Genomic DNA, 23,656 nt, shown 5'->3' on the forward strand with positions numbered 1-23,656 from the left:
TAATATTAACAGTATGACTAAGGAGCCACAAATATGATTGGAATCAGACTGGCAGACATCGTCTTCATTTTATCTTCTACGTGAGATGTGGGAAGTAGAAAGTGTTTTCTCTTCCTGACAGAGCTGTCGTCACGTTGTGCAGCCTATTTGTCTGCAGGCTGGTCAGTTGGTTCCAATGATGTACAGGAATTAAAACGAAAGAGTGGTAAGATCAGAAAAGGTACTTGTCAAAGTGAAACAAAAAAGATCCAGATAATTTATATTTTAATGGATCTTCTTATACTTGCAAGTGTAATATACCCCCTTAAATATGTATACATGTTGCCATGGGCAACCATCTAATTCAAAGTATTTTGTTGTGATTATATGTCATTTGCCAACTAAAGTACCACATAATTGTAAAGCAAAAGAAAAATGATGCATGATTAAATTTTTATATCTAAAATATGAAAAGTCAATACTGTAGTTTATTGTCTCTACTAAATTTGCATATTATGACTAAAGATGTTTGCTCTCTCCGAGTAGAAGGAGATAATCTGTAAACAAAAATGACCAGGTCTCGGCAGAGATTTTTAATTAGACCTAGGTCTGGACTTTGACTGGGCCACACCTCTGCCTGAATGTTTAATTAAGGGTGTTGTCCTGCAGGAATGGCACCTTTGCCATAATTTCAAGTATTTTGCACTATAGCATGTTTTCTTCCGGTACTATTCTGCATTTAGCCACATCCATCTTCCCATGTACTCTGACCAGCTTCCCTGTCCCTACTGAAGAAAAGAACCTTATGACATAAAATGTATGAATGTTCAAGGAAAACTATGAAAACTAACAGCTGATGCAAAACGACTGCTTTGTAATTTATTTCTGTGGAGCATACATGTCGAATACAAAGGGGAACAACAGGGTGTTATTATTGGGATGGCTCATTAATTTACATTTTTCTTGCTTAAAAAAAAAAAAGAGAGAGAACACAGTAATATCACACCTTTATTATATATCCACATATTGTGTAGGAAAAAAACAGTGAATGAACTAAAAAAAATAACAGTATAAGCATATTGAACAATTTTTGAAGCTTTAAATCTGTTAAATAGTGAGGAAGAAACTAGTTACATTTGCTTGTGTGCCTGTTAGGAATAAACATACCTTTAGGTTTAGTTTTACTACACCACCACAGGATAAGCGGACAAAAATGGATGGACGGATGGATTTACTAAACCAGAGTTTTTACCTTTATTTGAATAATACTACTATTTAGTAGTTTCTTGAGTAAAATTAAGCAGTCAAAACCTAGCAGAACTAATGTAATCATGTTTTATTCTGAAGTACAGAAATATCTTGGAAGCACTTTTAAATCAGCATTAGCAAAAACCAAAATAGAGTGTTTTAGAGGGAATAGATATTTGCGTAACATGTCCAATTAGTGACATTCATTAGCAGAAATGAGCAGTAGATGAAATCATGTATGTTGCAAAGTTACTTCTTCCTTCTTCCTCAGAAACAGCCGTCTTGGAGTCACATCCTGCTGTTCTGACGCAATCTATGCTTCTGTGGCTGCAGGAGTTTTTACCACATCACTGTGATATTAACAAAAAAAATCTCACATGGGTCAAAATGTCATGTGCTTTAAACCCATCATTTATTTATAGCTTAAACTGACATGAGGCCACATTTTCTCAATAGTTCTCTGGAACAGGTGACTAATTGGAATGACTTCCCCGTCCTTACTGCCTGTCAGGGTGAACGTGGCGCTAAGCGATACCTGAACTTGTGGTCCGCAGGGAGACTCAAACCCAGTCTGGAGTCTCTCCTGGTCCTGCAGATTTGCCTTTGAAGATCCACAGCAGAGCAGCCGTCACCTCTGAGTATGTAGCCCAGAAACAGCAGCTTCCCCTTGAGGTACATCTTTGGTGCACACACACACAAAAATAAAGATTTTACATTTTAACATGAGCGTTGCAAATTTTCCAGACAAGCAGCCAACAGATTGACGGTAACTTGACAGAAGCTCCAGAAATCCACAGTTCAGGTGGGAAAGCATGTCTCAAATCTGGCGAGAATTACGATGGAATGGTTCAGAAAGATGTTAGAAAAGCCCAGTTCAACTTCAGGCCTAATGAACAAAACGTTGAGACTCAAGATACATTTCCACACCACACACTTTTCAGATTTTCATTTGTACAAAAAAATTAAATAAATAAAACCAGGTGTTAAATCATGCAGTACTGTGTCTTTCACATAAAATTTAAATACATTAAGTATGTAATGTCACAACAATTTAAAAAACAAATCTGTGGATGTAAAGCTTTTTGAAGGGCACTGTGTGTTTTTAATGGGTTGAAATATATGAAACCATTAGAACTTGTTCATATAAAAAGCTCTTATTTTTATCTCCATTTAAGAGCCATAAAGCAGATTTGAGCTTCTTTTTTTTTACAGTGTAAATATTTTTACATCTCCCATGTGTGTGTGCGCTAGCAGCAATTCTTTCTGAGGATAAGATCCCTTGAGTTGCAGAATTTAAGTGCTGGTACAATTTCATGCTGCGCTGACTTTGGTCACTTTTGTTTGATTTATGGAGAGAAGAGTCATTTTTCACTGCACGGCACAAATCAGCCGAGCAGATATCATGACTTTGGGCCAAAGATTAGCGCTGTCTTTAGTGATTAAGAGGCAGCTCTTCTTGATGCTTGTCAGCTCAAAGTATCTTCAGGATAAATGTGAGACGCCGCTTCATTACTGACCCTCTGCGCTCCCTCACGAGAGCTGCTGCTGCCACCACGTGGCTGCCGTGAGGACTTGCAGCGCTTCAGCACGCCGCCGCCTTGCTGCAAAGTCTGCAGTGATCTTCACCTACCAGGAACATCCCAGGAGCGGCACCGTGTCGCTGCTGCAGCAGAACGTTCTCCGGCCCACAGCCCGCCGTCCCGTCTGACATCTCGTACCTGACCAGGCGAAAAGAGTCCATCTGGCACTGGGGTTTGAAACACAAAACAACCTGTTACAGGGGTTTTCTCTAAACTGCTGACTGGTCTGCGTGTCAGTTTCTGTTCATCTGTTTATGCAACACAGCTTCTATCCTTGAAAAAGTGCATCAGCGTCAATAAAAAATCCTGCTGATTGAACTGGATGTTGACAACAGTGATGCCACCTGATGACGATGCATGCCCTTCTGGATAAATTAGAGACTTAGTTTGGTATTCTTGTGTGATTATGCATGCAGTGCATTTATCTTCTTTTAACTTAAAGCACTGCAGAGTGTTCTCACACCTGGGTGCATGGCATGGTCCTCTGCTCGTTCCTCCTCCTGTAGAGAACCTCCACATCAGCCCACCGGCCTGCTGTGTGTGTGTTAAGCGGCTGCTGAGGTGTGGTGACACACACCACCAGCATCTGTCTGCTGTCGAGAGGTTGGCCCATAATGAAAGCATCATACTCCAGGTCGGTGACCACTGGCATCAGTGTTGCACTGCAGCAGCACCTCCTCCGCTGCTCCTCCCCCCGCAGGGCAGCTCTCAGCAGAGCGGGGCACGTTGCGAGAGGGACGGAGGGAGCAGCGGGCCCCCTGTCTGCAGCACAGCTAGCAGGAGGAGTTCCAGGCTCAAGGCTGGGGGAGAGAGTCACTGACCTGGGAGACGATCGACAATCAAAATACGGTTGGAACCAGATGTTTACATTCGCTTTGTGCAGAAACACACACCAGATCTTAGCTTTTGACATTAAATCAGACTCAGTGTTTCCTGTTTTAGGTCAATTAAAATTATATATTTGCTGCATTCCCAGAATAATAAAAGAGGGATTTTTCTCATTTTATTTCACATTTTATTTTTCTTAGAAATGTTTACTCGCTTTCTTCAAATTCTCACTTTTTGCTGCATTTAAGTGAACCAGAAACACACCAGTAGATGTATTTTCTTTTTTATTTTCAGGTAACGACTCAAATCCAAACTGCACAAAAACACAAAATCCTACAAAGTATTTTTGGTCTAGTTTCTGGTGCAAAATTAACTTACAAGTAACTTTTCAGCAAGAGATATGAGCTTGTTTTGAGTCAAATATTCCTTAATATTGATGAAAAAGAACTACATATAAGTAAAATAATCTACGAGATTAACCAGACATTTTTATTAGTTAAAATGTCTTGCTCCACTGGCAGATTATTACTTCTAGCTAATACCTTTTCATCAGTATTGAGGAACAATTGTCTTAAAACAAGTTAATTTCTCAATGAAATGTCTCTCTGATTCTTCTAAGATGGAGCATGTAGAGATATTTCTGTTCATTCTCCCTGACCTAAAACAGGAAACTTCTGTCGGATTTAATACCAAACATGAAAAATAATAATAATTTTTTTAACAGTATTTGTAAAGAGGGTCTTACCCTGGTTCGATGTTGCCATGGATTCGAAGGGGTCCGATTTGTGTGACAGGAGGCTCCTTTCTGCTTTCCTTTGGTCTCCTTGAAACAAACAGGTTTGAACTATAAAATGATCATTTATTCAGGTTTGTATGCCTTTTTGCATGAAGTTTTGTTGTTGTAGTATTATTATTTTTATCCGCTCCCTCTTTCTGGAAAGCACTGGATTTAATTTAGGGCTCATGTGTCAAACTTAAGGCCCGTGGGCCAAATCTGGCCCGCCACAGCTTTTTATGTGGCCCTCTAGATTCTAGACTAAACATTAAGTGTGCTTAAATATTATATTATCAATCACATCAATGCCATTTTTATCTGTCTACTGCTAGATTATATCAATCAGTCCCTCCAGTTTCTTGAGAACTATTGTGGAAATTCACTCAAAATCAACAAATCTCCGACTTTTTTGCGCTAATACATAATTGGGAGTTTATTGCAGAATTTTCTGAAATTGTCAAAAACTTTCTTACTTGTGCTAAACAGCTTTAATTTAATTACAGTCCATGACCTATGCAGCGAGTAATAAAAAGTTGCATTTACCGTCATAAATAGGCGCAAATATAGAAAATATTACCAAATTAGTACCACAAGCACTTTGATTTTTATTGCAAAAAAAAAATCACAAAAAGAATCACAAAATCCTGGGGGGACTGAAAAGATGTTTGATTATATTATTTAATTTTAAGAATTCATTTATATTTCAAGAGTTTGTGAACAGGTTTTATCAATACATTCTGGAACATCGGCCCTTTAAGAGCGTTCAAGATCTTGATTTGGCCCTAAACAAAAATGAGTTTGACACCCCTGATTTAGGGGTATCATATTAAGGGGCCTAGCAGATTGTATAATTTCACTTCATATGTGTTTGAATATTTAATTAACTCTAAATAAAAACAAAAAACAAACTTTGAGGTTTTTGATCAATTATGAGATGGTTAGTGAGGTAAAAACAAATGAAATCTTTTTAGATATTTATTGCCCGAATCTTACCAAAGGTCACCCTGCTGATTTATTAATGAGCTAATAGGACACCAGCAAAACTCTCCACATCAGTCAGCACCTCTGCATCTGGACGAGGCGGTCCTGACGTTTCTCTGCTGATGCTGAGTGGCGTCCGTGACTCTCTCTGAGCTCATCCCTCCTGCCTGTCCCAGCACGCCGCGGCGCAGCCGCTGCGCTTTCGGGTGAGTTTGGGGAGGGTAGAGCAGCCGACTGCAGCGCTCGTCTCGGCCGGGCCCGCGGCGGGGCCCCTGGCAGTCGCTCCGCGTCAGGACACTTGATACCTGAAGGAGAGGAAGAGGTCACTGACGTGCGCAGCCACCGAGTGACACGAGTGACCGTGAACAGGATCCCGATGGAACTATTCAATAATGTTGAGTTTGCAGGATGAGGTGATACTGGAACGTTTTAGCTTCAGCAAATTACTCCTTACAAGCCCACCAGGTTGGATTGGCTCAGCGTTCAGTTTCTGCGCTTTGCACCAGGGAAGAGCTTTCTGAAGTGTGCAGTCACATTATAGACGCAAACAATCGTCAAATACAGGAAATGATGACTAGAAATGATTATCCTGCCATATTTCTGGCGCCCCTCTAGTGTGGCACCCCTATGTGTTGCATAGTTTTTGCAGCACTTCCTTGCACCATGAAATGCGTCTGGCGTTCAGCATCCTTATGCCACGTTGTCATGTATTGATGATGTGGGGATGAATTCAGTTTGTGGTTACCAACAGCAACGCGATAATAATCCAACCAGCCCTCCGCAGCATCCCGTACTCTCTGCTGTAGCCTCTGCAGCTCCCGCACGGCGTTTCTCCGTCTTCTCCACAGAGCAGACGGCTTCACCTGCTTCTCCTCCTCACTGACCGCCTGGTGAATGAAGCCGTAGAAACTTAATTTAGTGACTTAAGGTAGATGTTCATGTCAAAGGTACTGATAAAAAATACATTAAACCTGTGATTTTGATCTAAAATCCCTGCGTTCTAATCAGAGGTGTGTAAAGTACCCAAAAATTATACATAAGTAAAGTAACTTTTACTACAGTAAACGGAAAAAGAGGCAGTCCAGGAAATTACTCAAGTCAGAGCAAAAAAGTATTTGATAAAAATGGCCCTCAAATACTGAGTAACTGATCAAAACATAAAAAATTTTAATACTTAAAAATTACATCAACAGATGGACCAAAATATAAAGTTACTTTGGTATTTTAAAGACAAAAAAAAAATAAAAAAATGTAAATAACATTTTTACAAAATAAAAAATCAGGCAAAATCAATCAATCAATTTCCAAATCAATTTCTTTCAATACAAAACTTGTTATATTTTGTTCAAAACTGCTGCTGTGTGTCTGTGTCTGGTGAATGTTTGCTTAAAACAAGCTTGTTGTTCATTCAGTGGTAGAGAGTCCAGGAATTTAACTCAAGTAAGCGACACTTCATGATGAAGTTTTAATCAAGTAAAAGTAAAAAGTACAGTGGAGTAAAGCCACTGCTAAAAGAATATGTTTTCCAAAAGGTTGTTCAAGTAAATGTAAGCAAGTAAACATAACTAGCTACTACCCCACTCTGGTTCTGGTGCAGTAAATAAAAGATCCTCACAGGTGTTTCCCTCAGGCTCATTTTGTTCTCTGAGACGCCAGCGGGACTTTTTTGCTTCTTTAGCAGACGAAGCTCCTGAGCAGCACCTGAGCTGAATTTGTTCTCCGCCTGCAAACAGGGCTGCATGAAAAGCTGATTTTAGAGAGAACTGTTACGAAAACCTTTTTATTTTTGTAACTACAGGAGAGTTATGATCTCACCATTTTCTTCCTCTGACTTTTATTAGTGACAAAACGAAGAGGAAGGTGAGCTCGCTCCTCTTCACATCTGAAGCTGAGCACACCAGACTTCCCACTGAACAGCTTCACTGAGATCTCCTCTGAGACCTGCGGGAATCAAAGAGAAGAACAATAAACTAATATTCAGTAAACTGAATGAACTAGTTCATAATCTGATGACCAGAGTCTCACGGTTTGCCATTTTCAAGAACACTAAATCTACTTGACCTGTCAAGAAATCTCAAGACAAAATGCAAACATTTCCGTTGCCATTTCTACAACTCACTGCGGCCAGGTTGGGGTTATTTAACATGTCTGTGTGAATACTTCAACAACGTCAAGGTTATTACAATGTTATTTCATTTTTACATGGAAAAATAAAAAAACAACTTTGCTCATCTTTTGTTTATTCAGCTGGTAATTCCCACCTGCATCATAATATTTCTCCTCAGTGGGCGATATGTCGGCCAGCTCCACTCCTCCGTCGTGTTTCCGTAATTGTCGAACCTGAATCCTCCGTCCTGATCCCACACGGCCGAGATGGTGGAGCTGCAGGAACAATCCAACGAAGTGTGGCGACAGAGTGATAACAGGTTTAAAGCTTTACAGCACTACTTCTGCATTTGTAAATACAGACAGAACAAAAAACAAACAAAAAAAATATTATTTTCTGTTGTCATACAAATATTGCTACCTATCTACAGTAGATCGTTCTTTATTACATTATTACACTGAGCCAAGAGAATAATTACTGGCCCTTAAACAAAGTGTGAATGTTGAGTGATTAAGTCCAGAAACATCATCACCAGAAATGTTTCTGAGACTTGAACAAAGAAACGTAGCTATAAAAAAGTTCGAAAAGTAAAAAAAAAAAAAAAAACGCCTAACAAGAATAGAAAGCAATAAATAAATAAACTGGGGGCCTGAACTGACCTGACGGCGTCTGTGACTGCCCCGTGTCCAAACGCCGTGATGGTCAGAAGAACGGCGGGACGCTGGCCGTCGCTGAACACGTTGGTGTAGAAACCTCCATGAGGCAGACCGGAGCGACTCTGGCACACCGCCACGCAGCCGGACGGGTAGCTGAGGCAGCAAGGTCAAGGGTCAAGAGGTCCACTCCTCTGCCACATTTTACGCCGTGTTTACTTGGACTGCCACTTGACATGAGACAATTAGGAAAGGATACTAAATAAATGAGGAGCCATCGTTTGTCCTGTAGTGCTGCTTCCTCTGGACCGGATTCATTTCTGGTATCTGGGGCAAAATGTCAACCAGAGGGGCAACTGCCGTCCTTCTTCTTCTGTCATTAGTAAGCTCACCTCCTCCATCACCATAATCACGGAGAATAGGAGCTGTACTCGGATCTTGCTCAGGTGGAGGCAGATTTCTGAACATTAGGGCCATAATCATGTTTTAGATCCTTTCTTGAGTCGCTACAGTGCCTTGCTAAAATATTCATACCAACTTTACGTTGGTCTTTCACATAAAACCCTAAATGCAAGGTGACAAAGTACAGTTACTCCTTGTTTAAATTCTCTTTAGCTTGTATTTGTAAGACCTGAATAAAGTAAAGTAGCTCCTCATTAGCCACACAGTTGTTGAAGCTGCAGAAGAAGAGAGTAAAAACCCACTGTGGGTTCCGGGCCGCCCTCAGTCGCTCCGCCACCCACCGGCTCACTCTCATTATCTCAGGTTCGTCACAGCGGTGCTGCTTTGGCTGAGCGATCCCACCTGGACACACACCACATCCCGCTGAGGCAGCAGAAGCGCAGCAGAGACGCAGTCAATAACACAACGCTGCAGCGCCGCGTCGTACCTGCATCCTCGCAGCTCCAGACTGAGATGGAGATCCTGATGGCTGTGGAGTTCAGAGCGGGAATGAGTAGCTTTGTCATCCTAGTGGCCCAGTGTAATTTATTCACACATGTTAGATTTGTATGAGCACGTAAGTCAATGAACCAGGAGCAACTCGATAGCCTCGCCGCCATCCATTCACAGAAAGGAGGGCCTCTGTGCTGCACTCACACATCTGATCTGGTAAACCAATACCTTCACTTCCACCAGGCTGCGACTAAAGCAGCCCTACAGGAGCGTTTACAGCCACAAGCTTTTACTGAAAAGTTTGTAAGTTGGCTGTGGAGTAAATACTCAGATTTTTGTTTATTTTTAGGATGCTATTTATTTCTGCATGACTTTCTCTTTTAAACACAATCTAAGATGTGGGTTAGGAAGATACTTGATGCTTGTCTGGTTTCATCTTGTTAAAAGGGCCGTGCTTTCACCCCACTGTCGCCACATGCTTGGTCAGCAGAAGGGATTATTGTAAAGTCAGAGGCTTGATAATAACAGATGACTGTTTACCAATTAATTAACTGAATCTGGTGTCAGTATAATCCAACAATGACTATATTTGACTATGTCTAATTACCGTATTGTTTGGACTATAAGCCGCTACTTTTCCCCCACGCTTTGAACCATGCGGCTTATAGCGCGGTGCGGCTTTTCTGTGGAGTTTTCTTCAACCACCAGGGGGCTCTTAAGCAGGAAGTGAATCATTGGAAGTCAAAATTGGAAATCAAAGAAGAAAGTGCTAATTTTCATTTAGAACAAGCGTATGCTAGCAGCAGACACGACGGAGAAATGTCTTCAAACTCATTTGATGCAGCTTTTAAGTTGAGGGCTACCGATCTGGCAGTACAGGAGGGAAATAGAGCCGCTGCACGTAAACTCGGCGTGAACGAAACCATGGTTCGGCGTTGGAATAAATCCAGCAGATTTATTAGTCTGTGGAAAACCGAGACCGGCAGAAATACCACTGGCTTATATAATTTGAACAAGACAGATATTTTAGTCATCTTGCATCTATGCTCATTTTCACGTCTCCATCCATACTTATTGGATTTATTTTTCTCCTCCTGTTTTGTCTCAGTTTGAACATTCTGTGGTAAAATATGTATTTTTGAGACTTATTGTGGCCACTGTCAGTGTTTCTTTCACTGTTTTGCTTCTCATTCTTGATCTTTCGGTTCCTTTTTGGACCGTTCTTTGCATCGCCTCCATGCCACTTCGACTATTTTAGATTTATTTGTTCGCCTTTTAAAACTAAAGACATTTTTTTTGGTCTTGTTTATTATATATTCTCACTACTCTATCATCAAATGTCACTTTATCTGCCTCGAGACAACTGGATTATTATTTATTATTGTACTTTGATACGTTCAAAGTACAATTCACCTTATGCTAAATTTACCTCCTTTTGAGCTTCGTTTTTTCTTTCTTTCACTCTGATTTGCTTGATCTTTTGTGAGAAATGAACCAGCATTTCTCCCGGCGGAAGAGGTCCTCTTTCCTGTTTCCTCCCTGGCGCAGTCAGACACCCGCCGGGGTGTTTTCTGCGTCTCCAGGGATTCTTTGGGCCTCCTCTGGTTCCCTGTCATCGCCGCTGGCCTCCTCAAGCGGAGCGCCGCCCCTGCAGTCAGATCGTGCCAGGAGTAATCCAGGATATTGACAATGCCGCGGGGGATGCGGTCGTCCTCCGACCACTTATGCTGCGAAAGCAGACGAGCCAAGTCGTTTAATAAATGAGGGGCCGCTCGCCTGTAGGCGTCCATCGGATCCTTTGGCGCGGCGCTGACAGATGATGATGAAGGATCATGTTCTTCACCCTCACAGGCTATACCTGAGGGGTTCTGCTTGCTTAAACTGTTACTTTCACCTTTTTGGTCCTCCTCTTGCAGACTGCGAGGAAATGGGTTGTTGTGTTAGACGCACAGCTCGGCAGTAAAACTTACAGGAAGGATCTTACCTCCTCAGTGGCGCGTCTTCCAGCTGTGGTCCCGCACTTCTTATCATGTAATTTAAAATGTTGCCTTTAATCCGATTTCGCCTTGTTGGCTGTAGGGAGGTAAACAATGAATGTGGATTAATTTCTTTTAAAATGCAGTCTGCAGAGTGAGTGTACGGAAGCCCACCTGGTCAAAGAAAAACACGGGGCCGCCTCTGGTCGCCTGCGCGCCAGCAGAACCCAACATCTGGAGGAAGCAACCCGAACTTAAGCAATAAAATTGATTCAACTGTTTGAACACTTTTTATTTAGATTCATCAATAACATTCTTATATAAGCTTAACACTTAACAGACACTAAAATAGGCAATATTTGTCCGATTATTAATCAGCATCTGCAAAAGCAGCAGCTGGATTTAACAAGATTTCAGCAGATTTTTAATGCATCATAAACACAAACTGTTTTAATTAATTTGTATCAAGTGTACAATGTTTCAGGTTTGGTTTGACCAGCACATATATAATGTGTCTCACTACAGTATAGGCTACGTTAGCTTAAATGCTAATAGATAGGCTATTAAAAATGATCTTTTTATTATTTTTTTAACAGACTGAAAGTTTCTTGAATATCAAGCCGTGTTTTAACAGCTCTTGGCTCAGCGTAGAACAATTCGGGTTTAAAGAACAATCTTATATTTAAAATGTTGAACCTGAAATGACCAAAGGAAGAACAAACTCATTAAAAATGGTGAAATCGCCCTTTAGCTTAGCAGATGATAAATGCACAGATAGCCTGACAAGAAGTTTATTTGCAATCCATGTCCTGACAAACAGCTCAAGAACTACTTCAAACATTTTGCTAAGCTTAGAGAGACAAACGCCTTCATGTTTAGGGCTTATAATGACAGCTAGTGTCATTTGGGGAAGTTTCATGAATGTAATGGATTCTTATCAAACAGAAATGTCTGCTGAGTCCTCCTCGGGAGAAGAATCGAGATTAGTTAAGGATTGTGACTGAAGTGTTTCCATCCAGACCAACTAATTGGAGGCTTTCTGCTCTTCTTCCCTCTACAATGGAAAAACTAGAGCAATAAGGCACAAAGTTTCAGGAAGTCAGCAGGACTTCAAAAGCTGGACCCGCTCCACGGCACGGCAGAATTTGAGGAGGAACCAGGACAAAAGGAGAAACCCGAAGCTCTGCTCTGAGAAAGCTGAGCTGTAACACCGTCCAGTCTGAATTGCCAGGTTGTAATATCGATGGGGCTAGACTTCATCAACGGAGAGCCTGGTTTTCTGTCTCTCTGCTGCCTGAGAAGCAGAAAGTGAGGTGGGCCCGTTTTCCTCTGCTCTGTTAATTCTTATAATATACAGTAGAAATAAGATCTTTATGTACAACATATGATGGAGCAATGATCCTTTATTAAAACAATCAGACACAGAAATCTTCCATTTCACAAAGCATTTGTTTTTGCTTTGCGTCAATATGTATAATTGTAATTACCAAGTGCATTTAAGCTGATACTGAATACCAAATAAAAGTTAAATTTTTATTCCACGCTCAGTAAAAACAAAACAGACAGAAAAACATCTACCTTCCACTTCTACAGACCTACCTCTTTCCTACTGTGCTCACCTTGTTGCTAAGATACGCACTCCTCTGCACACGTCTCCTGGTTTACGCACCATCGATTCATCAGATGCAAAGGGTATCTGTCACAGTGCAAACAGGAAAACATCATCCCCAATAACAGTTGGGGCCCTGAGACGTTTGTAGACCCGCGGAACAAGAACCGTGCCGGCCGGGCTGCCGCTGTGGCAGTCAGGTGTTCACCGCCAGGTAACCCGAAACCCTGACGCGCCTGGAAGCTCAGAGAAAGTGAGGAGTGCAACTTTGGGAGGCCACCCGTCACGAACACACACACACACACACATCTAAGCGTTTGAGCCAGGACAGGCTTAAAGTTGAACTGGGGACCAAAGCAGGACCTGACTTGAAGTCCCGTCACTGTTTTCTTTTTTCTTCTTAGTTTGAACTTTATGGATTTCTCTACTCACTCAGTGTTCTTCACAAAAATGGTCACAAAAAATAAACTCCAGTAGCAGAAACAAAGAGTCTTCTGAGATTCTTAATATGTTTTAGTTACATTTAAAATTAGTTACTAATGTCAATGTTTTTCAGTTTTTCTCGATTTCTCTGTTTAAAATCTTAATTCTCACCGCTGTTAGTTTAACCTCTTCGACATTCAGTCATTTGTGAACATCGCATTAGCAGTTCCTCATTCCTTTCAGCAAAATGCAAAGCCTGATGATCAACGCCTTCAATTCTCTGCTGACCATAACATTATCGTTTAGTCATGTTATCTCGGTCCGAATGAACTGAACTTGTGAATAATCATTCCACATAAAACTAATAGTCCTCATATAATCTCCAGTAAAAAATACTGAACTAGTTGTCGAAATCTCTTTCAAGTGTTCACCAAGATCTGAAACAGAGTGAACTGTAATATTATAAACAAGGTAAAACCAACAGTCTATCTTTATGAACAATGTGTCGGATAGATACCACAAATGAATCGCCCATTTGATTGAATAATGTCTGAATCGGCATGTGAATCTGAACAAGTTTGAGCAGGATAATCTTGATGACCAATGTGCATGTCCAAAACTGCAGCTGCAGCGTTCCCGGCCTTTAGTGGACAGAATCTGTCAATGGAGGTCTGAGTATGGGGCAGTTGAGCCCCAAAAGAATACACACTGATCTGCACCTTGAACAAGTTTTCTATGACTTCTATACTCACTTCTATGAGTGTGCGGTCGCTGCAGGCTGCTGAGAATGAGATCTCAGAAGGAGGAGGTCGCCCACTGGACCACCCAGGGCCGGATTTACAAGGATGTGGGCTCCTGGGCCGCAGCCACCTTTGGCTTTCCTTCGGCTAAGGAAAATTTATTTTACTAATCCAAATTACAATAAGTTGATAGGTAGTTCTACACTTCAGCGGATACGATTTGATGCACGGAAGGTTAAATATGCCTCCTAGCCAATAACTCCGTGTTGTTCCCAAAGAAATCAACTATAACGTCATAATTTTTAAATATTTTAATATTGTTTATACTCATAAAGACCCTGAACTATTAATGCACCTACTTTTTTCACCTAATTTGAAAAAAGCATTTTTTCCCCCAAACACACATTCATATTTGAGTAAAAAAATAATATAAATATATATTTGCAGTGGGTTATTACCCCTTTAAGGCAAGTCTGGCCCAGGTACCACTGATGGAAGAAAATGCTCTGAAATAGCAGCGTGGTTCACTTATGTCTGTGGCCGGCTCTGGTTGCAGTTTTGACCCAAATAATGTTTTGTAAAAGCCTAAAAAAGCAACAACAAAAAATAAAAACACAAAAAAATTTTATTGGTAGCTACGAAGACGCATCTCCTCCCTCTATTCTCACCAGGTGAAACTGTCGTTAATAAGTCATTACAGTCCGCTGACTTTTTTTTTTTTTTTTATCGGCTTCGACCACTTGGAGGCTCCCAGCAGCCTTACTATGCGTCACTTCGCCTCTCTCAGTCGTTGATCATGGCGGAGCCGGAGCCACAGCGCAAAGTGGAGCCTCAACTTCTCAATGGGGACGACGACTTGAACGACGAAGAAAGAGAGGACGCGGACGCCAGCGAGGCAGTGAAGAGAAAGAGAAGAAAGAAGAAGAGGAGCCGGACGAGCGGGCCAGGTGAGGCGCATCACTTTGGTAATCTTGGGGGTTGCGGGTTGGGAGGGTTGCAGCGCCTAAATGTGCCCCCCTTCTTTATTTCTCTCTGGCTCGGTGTAGTAAAAGAGCGTAAAACACAGGAGAGTTTCCAACCTGTCAGAGGGAATTTTTCTTTTTTTTTCTTCTTTTAGGCTGCAACACAGTTTTGGAAAAAAAAGAGTGATTTTCAGAAAATGATTCAAAGTTGTCCTGCAAGTACAAAATGAGGGGATCTCATATTAATTTAGTTTCATTTCATTTAATGGGAGCAGCAACAGTTCACTGCAGGAAAAATTATGCAAGAAAGAAAAGAAAAGAAGTCACCGCATTATGGCTACTTATTTATAAGAATGAGGCAAAGTATCTTTAACAAAAAAAAAAAGAAAAAGAAAAAAGTTGAGGGGATTTTGCTGCATTATAAGCCGTGTTTATACCACAGCACTTAATGTCATAATGCTGCAAGATACATATGCCCTTGAGGATAAAGACTAAGGTGTAGTGAAGGAATTATTCACAAGCTCTGCCAAGTTCAGAGCATGGCGGATACACTTTCTTGGAATGAACCACAAATAATCAACTCTATGTGTGTGTGTGTGTGTGCGTGTGTGTGGGGGGGTGTGGGTGCGTGTGTGCACATGGATGCACAACAGTATGTGACTTTGCAGCAGGGACAAACGAAGCTGAGGGAGACTCTGGAGAAGCCGGAGGTGTCGGCGAAGTGGCAGCGCAGCTGGAGCAGCAAACCTTGGAGGAGAAGGAGAGGCCCAAGGATGCAGAGGAAGGTATCGCCTTCATCTCCCACAGTCATCCTCACCAGCAGCAGTGGTGCTGCTGGAGCTCAAAGTGTAGTAAAAGTGCCACTGCGAGACTCGGCAGTGGCACGTCTGCAGCGTGCGGATGCCCCGGGAAATGCGCCTGCATGGAGTAGGGGCGGGGGGGTTCATCAATAATATTTCTTCGCTTCAATAGTTGCGTCACAAACTAATGGTTCCTTCAACAGATGGCGATGAAGGGGAAAACTCAGCTGTCAAAAAGAAGAGGAAGAAGAAGAAGAAGAAAGGAGGTAAGGCGCTTGAGGTTGGCGCTGCAAAACGAATCAGTCGACAACCAACCGGTCGACAAACTGACTCAAACACTCAAAACTTATCCGCATTTTAACATGCGACAAGTTCATTTTTTTTATGTACTTTTTCTTGTTTTTTGAAGCTTTAGTTTGTATTACAGTCCAATAACATAATAGTGTACAACTGTGAAGTGGAAGGGAAATGATGTGTGGTTGGCAACATTCTCAGTAAATATAATTATAGAAAGCTTAATCAGCCCTCTTTACTCTGATACTGGCAAATAAAATGAAGTCCTTTGAAAGCTTTTAACATGGCGGTGGCAGCATTGTGCTGTGGGAATGCAGGGACAGGGAAGTTGGTCAAGATAGATGGAAATAAACATAGGGGAAAAAAAGGCTGGAAAACAGTTAAAGACTGGGGTGAAGGGTCATCTTCCATCAAACCTCAGCAAGCTTAAAATGAAACCATGTCCATAGAACGGCCCAGTTAAAGTCCAGACCTAAGCCGAATTGAGAATCTGTGGCAAGAACTTGAAAAATGATGCTTACAGAGCTCTGTTTCCTATCTGGGGTTAAGTTTGTTTGCAAAGAAGAATTGGGAAACATTTAAGTATCTAGAGGAGCAAAATGGTATGTCAGAGACGGACCATAAATCAGAGAGAAAGGCGGTTCTGCTCAGGGCGCTGAATACTGACACAACAAACCCTTAAGAAAATTATTTAGCAAAAAGAATAAATAAATAAATGTTGAAAACCACAGGTTACCTTCATTTCTCCATGATTTTACACTGCTACATGTTGGCACATCACACCAAATCCCAATTAAAGTGACAAAATGTGTATTTAGCATGCATGCAAAGACAATAAGCAATATAAGAGACAACAGATGCCTTCCTTTAATAGCAGGACAGCAGGATTTGTGTTCTGAAGTGTAAATATCAGTGTTCATTAACTTGTTTTCCTGCCCTGTATCCCTCTTCTTTCCTGCGTTTCTACTTTCCTCTATCTGGGCCACAGCGAAGGGACAGACTGACCCTCCCTCAGTACCTATTTGTGAGCTCTATCCCAACGGGGACTTTCCAAAGGGAGAGGAGTGTGAATACCCCCCATCGAAAGACGGGTGTGTGACCTCCACACTCGGCCAGAAGTCTCCTGCAGTGCCTAATTTTTTTTTTTTATTTAGGTCCCCACATAAACCTTGAATACGTCTATCTGCCAAAGTGTGTCTTTTGCTCTTTGACAGCAAATAATAAGTGCCACAAACCCGTCTAGGCGCAGCGCCGCGTGGCGGACCACCAGCGAGGAGAAGCGGGCGATGGACCGAGCCAACGAGGAGATGTGGAGCGACTTCAGGCAGGCGGCCGAGGCCCACCGACAGGTGCGCTCCTACGTCAGGAGCTGGATAAAACCGGGGATGACCATGATCGACATCTGGTTAGAAACGAGCCGCAGAGCTTTCTTCAACGATTCGCCCCCTCGTGTTCTTCGTCCTTCACTGCCCGTCTTTGCTGCTTTCTGTTGGTGGCAGCGAGAAGCTGGAGGATTGCTCCAGGAGGCTCATCAAGGAGAACGGGCTGAGTGCCGGCCTGGCGTTTCCAACGGGCTGCTCCATCAACCACTGCGCTGCCCACTACACCCCCAACGCCGGAGACCCGACCGTGCTGCGCTACGACGACGTCTGCAAGATCGACTTTGGTACACACATCAACGGTAGGCGCTCTTTTCCGAGCCACGCCAGCGTGTTTCACACTTAGTGAGAGAAGGGAAATGGTTTCAGTGTTTTACCCCAGTAAGAAACAGCTTTTGTGTATAACTACACTTTTAGTTGTTTGTACCCAAAGCATTTTGTGACACTGCCACCACATTTTTAATTGATACATCAACACAAAATATATTGTTGCAAGATGGCAGGAAAACGATGAACTTTTAAGTTTTTACACGCAAAAAATGTTAAAAGTTTGACATGGATTTGTAATGAACCCATTTTACTGTAATGTCCCTCAATTAATCAATCTGTTGAAAGCAAACGTAATTCACAGGGGGTAAATGAACCATGTCCTTCTATATGTGAACAGAAGGTAGTGCTGGGACATTTTTACGAATTACGCCTTAGAAGTAAATATTGTTAGAAAGAGGCTACGGGAAATCCACTGTTGAGTGAAGAGCTGAACGTCAGAGGCTGCAAAAGGCTTGGAAGCAGGTGCAGGTTCACCTTTCAGCTGGATATTCATCTTAGACATAAAGCCAGAGTCACATGGTTTGGATAGAAACCTTATTCATGTGTGGAAAGGGTCTAGTCAAAGTCCAGACCTAAAATAAATCAAGACTCTGCGACATAGGCTCTCCATTCTAACAGAGGCATTTAGCAAAGCAAAATGGGAAAAAATGAGACACACTCCGAAACAATTACAGAGAAAGGTGAAAGGTCAGATAGGTTCTGTAAGATATTGACTGAAGTCATGCCACACTTTTTTAGCTTTTTATTTACGTTATTTTTTTTATTTTTTTTTAAAAGTGTAATTATGCTCATTTTTCTTCCCACTCCACAAATTATAATCTACATGGAGGGCAAAATAGGAAAAGAATAGCATATGTTGACATTTTAGAAAAGTGATCATTTCATGCGATGTGAGAACAAACATTTAAATCGTTTCATCTTTCAGGTCGAATAATAGACTGCGCATTCACCGTCACTTTCAATCCAAAGTACGACAGGCTGCTGGAGGCTGTGAGGGATGCGACAAACACCGGCATCAGGGTAACACCGTTTTTTCTCCCCCACACTTTTAAAAAAATTTTTAAAATCTTTCTTTTATAATAAGATACACAATTCAGATACAATAAATTAAATTAATGAGAGTCTACGTTCCCTGCCTTCCAGGCATATTTACAGAAACCTTCTTACTTAACTAAACAGAGCTTGTTTGCGATTTCACCTCTACCGTAATGCCACGGTGCTCTTGAGAACCTGCTTCAAAAGGCTGATTCAGAGAGAAAAAAAAAAAAACGTCGCTGGGTAAATATGAGCAAATGTAACGGAAAAATGCTCTGTAAGCAAACGCCGTAATTCACAGGGGGTAAATGGGACATGTCCTTCTGTATGTGAACAGAAGGTAGCGTTGGGACATTTGTACGAATTACTCCTTAAAAGTAATTATTGTTTGAAAGAAACTTAAATAAAAGGGACCTTTATTACCTTAATCCCCTATCACATTATGCCACTTTATTTGTAAAGCACTTTAAGCAGTAATAAAGCTGGCCACAGTGTTGCACAGCATTAGAGGACCAATTCATGTAGTCACATATCGTTACGTCTCAGCTTATACGTCTTTGGGAACATTTAAAGCATCTGGTCCACTTGGTCCTGTTGGAACGAGACGGTTCAGATCGGTGCAGCAGATCAGAGGGACAAATGGAGCAAAGTTATTGAGACAAACACGAAGATTTTTTTTAACAGGAAGCCAAAGTTGGTGAGGGCTTCCAGTTAAAAATCAATCGACTGTGTTTTATCGCAGTTAGGGGAGCAGTGGAAGCCGTACTTTTAAGTAGGAGGACAGCACTGCAGCGATCCAAGTGAGAGGCGACAGAAGAATGTGTATTATTGTCTCCTGGTTGGTTTTCGGAAAGGACAGGTTTCATTTTTGACACTTGCTCGAGTTTACTTGACTGTCAAGTTTCAGGTTTCCATTTTTACTCCAAAGGGAGAACGCTCAGTGTAACGGATACTGCGTCGAGCATTAGGCCTAGACAATGTCGCTTCGTTCTTGCTCTCATTGAAATCGTAAACATTTTATGCCAACCGACTATTTCAGAGCTAAGAACTGAAACATTTAAGAGTTTCTCTTGATAAGGGTGGCATTTTCAAAAGTATCAAATCAGCTTTTAAATCCAACAGGAGAAGCTATTCTAAATGATTTTATTATGGCTATGCAAACCCAAAATTATTATCTTCAAGTAAAATCTCTACTTGTTAGGTGAGGTTAAAATGAAACAAACCCTTCAGTTTTAAGAGTAAATATATTTCACGCACATATCCGCTGACCCAGAGTACTGGATCTCTCCCAGTGTGCAGGAATCGACGTGCGCCTGTGTGACGTCGGCGAGACCATCCAGGAAGTCATGGAGTCTTACGAAGTCGAGATAGATGGAAAAACGTATCAAGGTGAAAGGAGGCTCGTGTCTTGCATCCTCTGACCCGGTCAGTCTCTGTTGCGAACGCATGAGTGAAAGCTTTTTTTGTTTCCTTCGCAGTGAAGCCAGTCAGAAACCTGAACGGCCATTCGATTGGACAGTACAGGATACACTCAGGGAAGACTGTTCCCATCGTAAAAGGTGGCGAGGCGACCAGGATGGAGGTTTGCACTCAAATTAAGTCGTTGGCAAAAGTGTTTGTTCCTAAACTCTGCCGCATAAGAAGCCAAACGCTGCTGCTGCTGCTGAAATGAGGCACTTCTTGGCTGTTTGATCTTATAAATAAACCTTTTTAATTCTTAAGTGTAATTAGATGAAGATTCAGCTGGTTGGGCTACAAAAAGGTGTGGGGAGGCGTTCCACTTTGTTGCTCTGTAGTCGCACTCATCATCAGCACTTTAATCTTACATCTCTAATCGAACGGCTGGCCAAAGGATTCAGTCTCGTTGAAAACTGCCTTTGACTGCTTTATACAAAACAATAATTACACAAAGGACAACATTTAATATGCCAATAAATACCAGCATCAGAAAAAAAATGTTTCTGTTCATATCACATTTATGGAGTCCTTTATTTAAATGTTGAAATCTAATCCATTGGGGGGAAAAGAGGAAGAAAAACAATACATGGATTTTTGGCTATTTTACAAAAAAGTTACTGTGAAATCCTTGAATAAACTCAAGTGCAGCTAACGTCACGAGGACTAAGTAGAGCCCTATGCAGAATTTAATCTTAGTATTACTTATTTATTCAACTTTTTAAAACAGGAAGAGATAAAACTGGGGTACTGGGGAAAAAAATTAACTCTCCACATGTGCAGTGCGAATGGACTCGCAAGATTTGCCACTGTAATTGTTGCAAAAGGTGATTCTACAAAGCATTAAAACTCTTCAGAGTTTTTTATTTCAACAGTTTCTTTTCTTTTAAGGATAAATTTCCTCCCAGCTCACCAATCATGCGCCGCATCGCGTCGGCCCATTGCCGAAAATCCACAGGCCAAGTTCTGCCACACAAAGAAACCGAGCCTCCTCTAAACACAGCTGCAGTAAACAGCTGCATTTGGACAGAAGCAAGCATTTTTAATTGGCAAGTTGCTGCGTCGAGCTTTTTACCTGAAGGCTGCAGGAGGAGAGGAATGGGAAAGGAGGGGCGGGGGGAGGTCGGCTGCTGATGTGGCACCTTTTGCACATTGTATTTTTAGCTGAAGTGTATCGGTGTAACGGGGCCATTACCCCCACTTTTGTGATCAGAGAGTGGAGTAGCAGCTGGGCGTGCCGCGGGGCTGCGAGCACTTTGACTGATTATCGGTGCAGCGACAGAGGGCGGCGCGGCGTTATCAGCTAATACCAGGGGGGCACTCCGACATCAACCCCGGGATGATAGAGGCACAAAATGTCAGCGAGACGCAGCCAATCAAAGCCCGGGGGTCTCTGCCATCCTTACTACACCTCAAATGAATAAATCAGCAGCTCTGACAACTGGAGGTTTTAGTCAAATTTACTCTGTCATTCAGCCCCCCGTTTTTGCTGCGATGCCTGCGTCCTCTTGTTCCTGCCCATTTTTGTTTTATTTTTTTATTTTTTACGTTTACATGGCAATTTTTCACATCATGTCAGCAGGGTAATGAGTGCCTCTTTCGCTGCCTTTCAGGAAGGTGAAGCCTACGCCATTGAGACGTTCGGCAGCACCGGAAGAGGCGCCGTCCACGACGACATGGAGTGCTCGCACTACATGAAGAACTTCAACGTTGGACATGTGCCCATAAGGTTCGACTTTCGCGTTTATCCTTCTCAAATGGTTAACTTTTTTCAGTATTTTATCTGTGGTTTTAAATGTTAAAGCCAACACTTTCAATTGTTTTTCAGACTACCGAGGGCTAAACACCTGCTGAACGTGATCAATGAGAACTTTGGCACGCTGGCTTTCTGCCGCCGCTGGCTGGACCGCCTGGGTGAGAGCAAGTACCTGATGGCGCTGAAGAACCTGTGCGACCTCGGCATTATAGACCCCTACCCGCCTCTGTGCGACATCAAGGGCAGCTACACCGCCCAGTACGAGCACACCATCCTGCTCAGGCCCACCTGCAAGGAGGTAGTGAGCCGAGGAGACGACTATTAAGACCCTCAGGCGAAACCCGAGGAACATGGCAGCTGAGCTACACCGAGCGCCTCCAGACTGACAGCAGTTATGCAATATCTCTCTGCCCTAACTTTCCGCAGCTCCGGTCCCTTTAGGTACAGCGTCTCGCAAACTATTCGTAGCTAAATCTTTTTGAGGCAACTGCAGCTCCAAGTTGTGGCTCTACTGGCTTTGCACGACTACAGAGTAACATTTTTGCCCATTTTGCTTTGCAGAACAGCTCAAGCTCAGTCAGACTGGATGGATAACGTCTGTGAATATGCAATTTGAAGCCTGGCCACAATTAAATAATAATCTGACCATTCCAGCATGGGGGATAAGCATTGATCAAAATTGCAGCTCTGGCTGTACGGTTAGGGTAATTGTACTGCTGGTGTTCAACTAATCAACATATTTTCCCACATGACCTATTGATCTCTGCAGCTCCTCCAGAGGTACCTCTCTGATTGAAGGGCTTTACATACTCAGTCTCACAGCTTGTTCTTGCCACTCCTTTGTTTCTGATATTAAATTGGACAGAACTTTATGCAGCATTTTGGAAAAACATTTGCACTTGACTTTATTTTGTGGTTTAAGAGTAAAAAAAGGACAAATACAAATATATGCCACAATCCTTTTTTATTTTTGAGAAAAAAAATTTTTTTAAAGCCATGCATAATTTTTTCTTCAGCTTACCTTGTGTTGGTCTATCACATAGAATCCCACTAAGTAGATTGAAAGTCTGTGGCGGTAATGTGAAAAAGTTCAAGTGGATCTTCTGTATCACACTGCAATTGTAGCAAAGCAAAAACCTCGTATCACGAAGAGAGCTTACTTTTGGTTTTCTTTTAAGGATCAAGCCAGCAGAAAAAAAATGGGTGTATCTTTAATGAATGTAGCATTGCAGGCTTAGTTAAAGGTGCTGTTTTTAGAAGATATGCAAAACTACTTTATGCAACCAAAAAAATAAAGAAACATTGATTAGATAAGCAGCTGTCCAGAAAACACATTCAGCTTTACTGTCATGTTAGGACATCTTGAGGGGGGAAAAAAACTGCTATAAAATATTTATATTATAATATTCTGCTGCTTTGTTTTCATTTGATGCATTTTTTTTCTAAAAAAATAAAATAAATTGTTATAAATCTGGAACTGGTGACTATGCCTACATTTTGGTTTGTGGATATTATAAAACTCTGCATTCATATCACTGTGCTGCACTGATGGCTAATGGATAAAAAAAAATCCATTAGAAGAAATGTGGCAAAAAATATCACATACAGTAGTAAGTCATTACTGTAAGAAACATTTTACTGTTAGAGTTTTCTCACCAAATTCTCTGTCTTGTTTGAATTGGGGATAAAATAATTATTGTAGTCAACTGATTTCTACCTTAGTTTTTCCAAGGACTTTTGAAGAATGGCTGACCAAAAAAAAACCACCACAAATATTTGGTAGAATTGGCTGAAATTAAACCGTTTAGTGATCCAACACTGAATTTAAACATTTTTAGTCTACATTTAACCA

The 23,656-nt window shown here is 41.7% G+C and overlaps 3 protein-coding genes across 3 annotated transcripts; 1 reads left to right on the plus strand and 2 right to left on the minus strand.

Annotated features, from left to right (window-relative positions):
- Positions 1–862: 862 nt before the first annotated feature.
- LOC116730161 (uncharacterized protein C3orf20) lies at positions 863–9,564 on the minus strand. The gene is made up of 14 exons (XM_032579183.1): positions 9,041–9,564; positions 8,856–8,955; positions 8,411–8,611; positions 8,158–8,307; positions 7,653–7,773; positions 7,207–7,332; positions 7,007–7,126; positions 6,137–6,278; positions 5,474–5,696; positions 4,381–4,458; positions 3,271–3,628; positions 2,858–2,974; positions 1,763–1,905; positions 863–1,577 (listed from the first exon to the last, which is right to left on the minus strand). Exons 1-14 carry the CDS (start codon positions 9,210–9,212, stop codon positions 1,541–1,543), a joined length of 2,088 nt encoding a protein of 695 aa, XP_032435074.1. The 5' UTR covers positions 9,213–9,564; the 3' UTR covers positions 863–1,540.
- A 497-nt stretch (positions 9,565–10,061) lies between these two features.
- Positions 10,062–12,932, minus strand: LOC116710172 (uncharacterized). The gene is made up of 4 exons (XM_032549040.1): positions 12,641–12,932; positions 11,196–11,255; positions 11,030–11,118; positions 10,062–10,962 (listed from the first exon to the last, which is right to left on the minus strand). Exons 2-4 carry the CDS (start codon positions 11,253–11,255, stop codon positions 10,455–10,457), a joined length of 657 nt encoding a protein of 218 aa, XP_032404931.1. The 5' UTR covers positions 12,641–12,932; the 3' UTR covers positions 10,062–10,454.
- Positions 12,933–14,571: 1,639 nt separating this feature from the next.
- LOC116710210 (methionine aminopeptidase 2-like) lies at positions 14,572–23,400 on the plus strand. The gene is made up of 11 exons (XM_032549108.1): positions 14,572–14,740; positions 15,409–15,540; positions 15,759–15,821; positions 16,838–16,940; positions 17,093–17,254; positions 17,349–17,530; positions 18,484–18,578; positions 19,886–19,982; positions 20,072–20,175; positions 21,662–21,777; positions 21,877–23,400. Exons 1-11 carry the CDS (start codon positions 14,590–14,592, stop codon positions 22,127–22,129), a joined length of 1,458 nt encoding a protein of 485 aa, XP_032404999.1. The 5' UTR covers positions 14,572–14,589; the 3' UTR covers positions 22,130–23,400.
- The last annotated feature ends 256 nt before the right edge of the window (positions 23,401–23,656 follow it).

The sequence above is a fragment of the Xiphophorus hellerii genome, chromosome 2 (genome assembly GCF_003331165.1).
Source record: "Xiphophorus hellerii strain 12219 chromosome 2, Xiphophorus_hellerii-4.1, whole genome shotgun sequence".
Lineage (NCBI taxonomy): Eukaryota > Metazoa > Chordata > Actinopteri > Cyprinodontiformes > Poeciliidae > Xiphophorus > Xiphophorus hellerii.